Source organism: Etheostoma spectabile, chromosome 15, assembly GCF_008692095.1.
Source record: "Etheostoma spectabile isolate EspeVRDwgs_2016 chromosome 15, UIUC_Espe_1.0, whole genome shotgun sequence".
Classification (NCBI taxonomy): Eukaryota; Metazoa; Chordata; class Actinopteri; order Perciformes; family Percidae; genus Etheostoma; species Etheostoma spectabile.
In genome coordinates this window covers 2200133-2208010 of record NC_045747.1, presented here as the reverse complement: position 1 = coordinate 2208010, position 7878 = coordinate 2200133, and the positions used below count along the sequence as shown (strand labels likewise).

Below are 7878 nucleotides of genomic sequence, written 5' to 3'. Positions count from 1 at the left end.
GTGTTTAGAGAGACAGGCACAAAAATGGCTCGTTTCAGACATATGGTGAGGACAAGTATATTCAGACAGACATTATGAGAAAAATTGTGTTTTTTGAACATTAAAACATGTAAACATGTTAGCAGAAACCCAAAATACAAGTATGAACCTGAAACTGAGCATAATATGGGACCTATAAATTCCTTAACTTGTATTCATTAGCTCATTGATTGTGCCAGCGCCCAGGTGGGATGATGACTTCTCGCAGGCGCTCTGAGTTTGTCCCGCTGAGGTTCTGGGACGTCTGATTTGTATTAAGATTCACCACATCATCTTCATATGAGGTTTTTTCTTTGTCAGCGAAAACAAAATCTCTTCCTGCATCCATCCATCCATCTTCATCCGCTTATCCGGTATCGGGTCGCGGGGGCAGCAGCTCCATTAGGGGACCCCAAACTTCCCTTTCCCGAGCCACATCAACCAGCTCCGACTGGGGGATCCCGATGCGTTCCCAGGCCAGGTTGGAGATATAATCTCTCCACCTAGTCCTGGGTCTTCCCCGAGGCCTCCTCCCAGCTGGACGTGCCTGGAACACCTCCCTAGGGAGGCGCCCAGGAGGCATCCCTTCTTCCTGCATGGCTTCAAAAATATTTCACACAGCAGGCTGTGAAAGAAATCTTTTAATTAAAGTTTTTCAAGTACATGCAGTGATAAATAAAAGTGGCCTCTGGTTTGAATGTGATATTTTTGTCCCACTCATTGTTTGTCCAAGCTTCTTGTTTGCTTCAATAAGAATTCCTTCCTTCACTCTGGCCCTCTGGTGTTATTGATGTTGATTCCATGTTAAACAGGAAATTGCATGGTATTACTTTGGGATATTTAAAAGATCTCATTAAGCTGCTGGTGCTACCATATCTGACATAGTTACAGAGCTGCGAATGAGAGGACATATTTGCTGCATAAACCACAATCTACTTTTTTAGTTAAGGCAAATTTATCAGCAGAGCACCCTTAGAAACATATCATCCTCATGGCAAGTTAAGATAAACATGTATGTTTTATTTGTGCCTGATATTAACTTCTCTTATAATTTTAGCTTTGTCATAAAGCATCAAGGGTGTCTTGAGCACCAAGAGCCTGGTCAATAGTGAAAGCTACTGTTCCAGTATCCTGCCTACAAAAGAAGCATAAATCACATGACAAGATTTAAATCTGTCTCAATTACTTATGCTCCCATCCCTCTCTTTCTCTGTCTCTGTTTTCCCCCAAAAATCAGAAAAGGCACATTCTTCCCAGACACAAAGGGGCGATTCTGTGCAGGCGCCAAGCTTGAGTCATAGATTGAGCCATGGGGGGGGGGGCTGGGTGAAGAGCCGAGCCTGTTGTGTGCCGGGCAGGACCAGAGTGGAACATACATACTGTAGAAATAAAACCCACAGACACTGGTGCTGTTTAAGCTGTACATTGTTGAACAGTTCTACGTGAAGGGTTATTTAAATTAATTCGGATGTCTGATTTCATCCTGTGCTAAAAACTTTTGCATGTTGGGAAGCCAGCAATTTGTCACTTGCTTCACACAGATAATCACACAGACATGAAAAGAAAATTTAGCCGCCTTGAAGCTGCAGGTCAAACAAATAATCTGTTCTTTAGTGTTGCTCAAGACAAATCCTCAGCTCCAACTCCATGATCAGCTGGATTGAGTTTCTTTCTCATACAACAGCTTTGTCTTATCTTTTCTAAGAGACACTGAAAACCCACTCACTCACTTGTCTGGTGAAAAAAAATCTACTTTAAAAGCTACAAATCAAAGTGTACAGTACACTTAAGGACGTCTGCACTGCCTGTTTCTGTGTGACTGAGCTGTCAGGATATAACACATTCCAGCCTGAGCAAACTGTGGGGTCCAGTGCTGAAGTCAATGGCTCCTCTGTGTCGCCGTCACCTCAGAGACAACAGGAATGCTCATCCACTGCAGCCCCCCCTCCCTCCCTCCCTCCCGAGACCAAGGCCTGGACTGGACCGCCAGAGGATGGATTGTTCTGTCGGCAGTGGCATCACCAAGTGGTTAGTCACGGCCACATTGATGCAATCGTAAAATAAGAAACCGAAGAACAGCAGTATGCCGTTCTTTAACTCTTATGTTGACATAGTTTTCAACATTTCAGCCTATTTACAACAGCATGATACAATTCCTGAAATTCAGTTATGGCTTTTGGTGTTAGTGTGGCACCTCAAGATTAACAGTGGCCCCATCCGGCAACCACTGTGAAATATTTCTAAGGTTGCAGATGTCTGTTGGAGGAAAAGGCGAGGGAGCAAAGGGAGGGAGAAGAAATCGAAGAAGAACACATAGAAAGGGTAACAGGGCAGGAGGGAGTGATGAAAAAAAGCAGAAAGGAGGTGTGAGTTGTGAGTCATAACAATAGATGGAGCCAAAAAGAGGGAATCGATGATGAGATAAAACCACAATGAGGAAACAGGGGTATTTATATAACCTCTTTTTCCTGTCTGTATATTCCCATGTATAAAAACAATTACCAGTTAAACACATAGACCTACTGTACAAGTCCCTGAAAGTATACCATGTCCCTGACATGGTTAAAGTGCCCATACTATAAACAAAAATTCAAAAAACACTTTTCCTGGGATTTGGGGTGTTATTTTGTGTCTTTGGTGCTGCCACAAGCATGCAAACTAGGAAAAAAAAATTGAGTGAGATCCGGTTTCTGAATGTCCTCTGTCTTCAGTCTCCGGGTGAGCTGTTCAAAATCTCCACGGCTTTCTACGTCACTAGCCGAGATGAGGTGGCTAACCGTAGCATGCTAGCTCGTTCTCAATGGCAAAACACTGCTACAGCACACACTAGTTGACCATAATCTACAAAAGAACTACTTCCATGTCCCTGTTCTCCAGGTATTCCACAAGAGTTTAGAAGAAGTCTCCCAGCTAATCCCGCCTTGGACTGATCAAAGTTGGAAAAAGAGCTATCTAGCTGATGTAATCTTACCCAGTTAGTGAGCATGTATGACTCCCAACAAAGATAGTACAGAAGTGAGATGTCTCACTTTGTAAACAGAAACTCAAACACACAGGGGGAATACATGATCTACAGCAGTGTGCAGTACAATACAAATTTGTTTTTGTTTTTTTAATTAAACCATGTAAACCTATTCTGATACAACCTCAAAATACAATTATGAACCAGAAAATGAGCATAATATGGGCGCTTTAAGATAACAGTCAACTCTACTCAACTAATTTATTATATTTATTATAACAGATCCCAGTCAGAGTATAAACTGAAATGATGTCATGATTGCTAATTGTGCACAGCTTAAGCGTATGTTAAGTGTGGCCAAGGCCTGCTGCAAACAAGAGGCCTGTTTATTCAGGGGAGGCCCAGAGATGGAGGGCAGGCTGACATTTCCTGTCCACATGCCAAGTAAAAGACACATTCTTCTGCTTTTCTGCCTTCACACTGTAACTTGCAGGACACATTTCACACCCCACCGTCCACCCGATCCTGTCCCATGCTCAAGAGTTGGCAATCTGCCTCAAAGAGAAGAAGTTATTCTTCAGAATGACATGCAGAACATCCAGTCATATTATTATTTAAATCTTCTTGTTTGTGTCTATTTTATGAACCAAGCAATTCTATTATATGGCCTACTTCTTAAATGTACATAGGCCTTGTTTGAATTGTGAGACAAAGTCCCTTTTTCTTCTCACGTGATGCTCCTTTAAAGTCTTTCACCTGCTGTTAAATCATTTTGAGTGTGACCTGTAATTATCACACTAAGTTACATAATGCTTTTTTAGGCAACACTTGTCTCTACTTGTTTTAACCTTTTACGTCACTTCACCAGTCACCGGTTTCAGACAAATTAAACCCATTAATAAAAACTGACAGTTATCTGGTGGTACTTTCAAACAGTATGAGTCAGCTGTACCACTCATTCTATACTTCACACAGTCATTCAGTCGGAAGTGCTGGAGGCATACCAACCATAGGTCTACAAGCAAAGAAAAAAACCAAAACAAAACAGTGAGGAAATGAACTCATGTGTTATTAGGTTTTGATGTATCCAACAACAACCCAATGCACAAAGCAGTAGATTTACTAGGTGAGAAGTTATTCTCTGCTTCTCAATGCAGTGAAGGACATGTGGCTACTACTGAGTGACTCATTGTGTCAATGAGTCAAATTCTTCTTAAGTCTTTGAGATATATCAGTGACAAGCTTCATGGCAACACACAATTTAAGAAACAACCCTGACAATATTTTTGCATTGTTATCAATACCGCAAGGGGCAGCTTTGAGTGAAACCCATTGGCTGAAAGCGCCCTCTAGTGCTTAAAGACTAGCATACAGACCTTTTACATAGATCTCTTTCTATAGGCAGAAGAGACTACTTTCTATCGAACCTTTCATGACTAGTAAAAAGTGTTCCGCTTTCCATTGAGAGGGGAAATGTGATGTGATGTGGTGATACTGAAAGTGGGACTTTTTTTTAACTCCTTCTTCTTTCTTGGCTGCCGATTGGCTGGTTGAGGTTGACCGAGGGTGGAGGATCTGAGCGTGCCAAGGTGTGCGTAAAAGGAGAACCTGTGCGCGCCGGTGGCGCCCACGCACTCTGACACCCCGCCGCTTCATTTCTTCACTACTCACACGCCTCTGGATCTGAATGGGACGTAGAGGACGCTTTCCTTGGTCTTATTTTCAAAACCGATTCAAGGAGGGTCACGACATGAGCGGTAAGCCAACATTTAAAAACATGGCGCGCTGTGTACCAGTTTTTACATGCTTACATTTGTTTGAAATGTTCTTCTGGGATACTATTGACAGACTTGCAGCTGGTCAATCAGTCATCATTAACTACGCATTAAATAGCAGCAAGGCGGTGCCATATAGCTTGTTAGTCCACCGGTAGACCGTCCGGGTTCTGGTTTCTGGTTTTAAAATAAACGTATCTCTCTGCAGCACACAGTCCATACAATAATCTACCACATTGTATAAAATCCCGTGTAGGTCTTTATGATATGTCCACTGTGCATGTATCAACTGATCTTTTTTTTTTTTTAGAGGTAAGCCACCCAAAGACACTCATGGTAATTAGTCGTGTGATTATTATAGGCTATATTAAATATATTTATGGCAACTAGATTCAAGTTACCTACTGTTTTTTTGCATCCATTCTTAGTTAATGTCACTTCAAAACAGCACAATAAAACTATTACAGTAGGTTTTCTCTCAAGTTAAATACATATATATCATATAAATATATCACATTTATCAAAGCACGCAAGACATTTTAAGGTTTTTTTAAGTTTAAGTTTAAAGATGGAGAAATGCCAGTTTACCTCCTGTGCACTGCCAAGGTGCTCTTGAGCAAGGCACCTCCAGCCACTCAGGGCGCCTGTTGCAGACCACTCATTCATCTCTGCACTCATTAGTGCATGTATAGGACCTGACCATGTGTGTGTATTACAGGCCTGTGTGTAATGTGTTCAAAAATCAGTGTGAATTGTGATTTCGCCATTGGGGATCAATAAAGGAGAGAGAATTATTACAAATTATAACCATCATTAGTCTGTTCTTATCAGCAGATAGTTGTGTCATTATTTGCTTTTAAATGATTTCCCCTGAATGGTAAGAAAAAAACTCTATTTGCAGTGCAGATTATTTATTTATTAATTTTCTTCCCAGTTTTAACTGAACCTTAGGTTCAAGAGAATAGTAGATATAGGATTTCAAATTCAAAACAATGTATTTTTACTACTTTGTGTGTAAGAAGGAGGAGTCAAATGGGAATCACATGAGATAAGTAGAAATGTTTTGGGGTAATGCCTGAAATACCAGAGCATTCAGACCTGCCTCGACCTGCCCGTTAGCTCAGAGAGGTCGGATGAGCTGCTGAGCAGCTGGCGCCTCAATTTCATCACTGGTAAACAACACTGAGGGCATATAGGCTACATATAAAGTCATTTCATGATTGGTTATTTCTATAATTTAACCTGCAAAGACCATCACGGGTTATCAGAGCCTAGATACAGGATTTTCAGACTGCAGTGAGCTGAGAAAGAAGCTGGTTGCCTGGGCCTCTCTGTGATTGTACACTACATTGGTTAACACTCCTGTTGTCCTCGGGTCAAAAACATCGAAAGGCGCAGAAAAAAGTCAGTAAGTCAGTAGTCAAAACATCGGGGAAAACCTTCAAAAACATTGAGATATGTGAAACAACTGTTGAAAAAGAGTGGAAAAAAAACATTGGGAAAAGCAACAAAAGTGTCCAAAAAGACAACCAAAACGTTGAAATTTTTTTTTTTTGAATTTTGACCCAGAAAATCTCAATGGGAATCAATCAATCAACAATGGGAAAATAACCCATGGGTTAAACCAACAGAAACGAGACAGGGGATTCTGCCTGCAGAATCAGAAGCTTTGGGGGACTTGTGTTGTTATAGTGTGCCTTGTTCAGAAAATATCTCACTGGATTCAGATTTAAAGCTTTTCCTCCCTTGCATCACTGATAAGAGAAATAACCATTCTGTTTTTAAGTGTCAGTAGATATTTAGCTGCTTTTTAACAAACTCCTGTATTGAGTTATTCACTTTCTCGCACTGTGTCCTCCACACTGTGTCCTGAATGGGACTGAGAAAGCCTTTGTCTGCTGTCCCCTGCTGTGTTTTTAGGTGTCTGATATGAGTCCCCCTAGTATTTTCATTCCTGCGCCCTGAGACCCAAAGCGTCCTGACCCCTGTAGTTTACAACCCTCGGAACAGCAGACTCTTTGCTCCATGGGAATGAAACCACTGCTGCTGTCATATGAACTCACATGTTTGTAAAGTAAAGTTCTTGCTCATTCATGCAAACTCTTATTGGCTTCCATCTATTCAAAGTGTCCTCTCATGTGAGATTTGACACCACCTCTGCTCTCCGTGGTATAAATGGCTTCAAGTTAAATGCTCATCTGTCAGACTGGTATTTTGTCAGGAATAAATCCCAGTCAGCATTCCTTGGAGGACTTCCAGTAAGGAGCTCCATCTCATTAATTCACTACGCAACAGATAAACCCGTAATCTCATTAAGAATGACTTCTATTGTTTAGCCAGGCAGTGTTGGACAAAGAGTGTCATTATGACATCAGATTTAGTTAAAACTGCAATTAGGTGAATAATAAATGATGTCATGTTTGCATCTTATATATTCTCTTTACATTGAAAAGCAGACAGACTTTGATTGTTTAAAAAAAACATGTAGCAGCACGGGTGGGAATCGCCAAAGGCCTCGCGATACAATATCATCACGATATTTATGTCACGATACGATATTATTGCGAATTTAAACATATTGCAAAGAGCTGCAACATATTTCAAATTTAAATGTTCTGTCCCTTGCAGGTGTCACAGTTTGGGCGGAGGAAGGGGACGTACCTCAGGAGGAGGTCCGATCTTCTCCCCCCTGGTCTGAGGAGCACTGTGAAGAGCTTTGGGATCGGGTGGAGGGGGTACGGCACAAGCTCACACGTATCCTCAACCCGGCCAAACTCACCCCATATCTGCGGCAGTGTAAAGTCATCGATGAACAGGATGAAGACGAGGTGCTCAACTCCACACAGTACCCAGTGCGCATCAGCAAGGCCGGTGAGGAGAGGAGACATTTCATTTGAAAACATCAAATTTGTTTTAAATTCTGTTCAATTCAGAATCCATAGTTGTTTATTGTCCCTTTAGGGGAATTGTGATCTGCAGCATATAAACAAGGCATAAAACATCTAACAACAGATTGATTGATTAAGAAACCTTTTGTCACTTAGGGGGTGGCAGTAGCTCAGTCCGTAGCTCAGTCCGTAGGGAGTTGGGTTGGGAACCGGAGGGTCACTGGTTCAAGTCCTC

The 7878-nt window shown here is 41.6% G+C and overlaps 1 protein-coding gene across 2 annotated transcripts in view; it reads left to right on the top strand.

Annotated features, from left to right (window-relative positions):
• Positions 1 to 4464: 4464 nt before the first annotated feature.
• Positions 4465 to 7878, top strand: part of zmp:0000000896 (caspase recruitment domain-containing protein 10) — a 17335-nt gene continuing 13921 nt past the window's right edge. Inside the window, exons 1-2 of one of the 2 annotated variants that reach the window (XM_032536629.1) lie at positions 4465 to 4737; positions 7384 to 7626. In XM_032536629.1, the coding sequence (XP_032392520.1) occupies positions 4668 to 4737; positions 7384 to 7626 (313 nt within the window). In that variant the 5' untranslated portion in view covers positions 4465 to 4667. The remainder of the gene's footprint in view (positions 4738 to 7383; positions 7627 to 7878) is intronic. The other variant, XM_032536628.1, reaches the window with a different exon arrangement.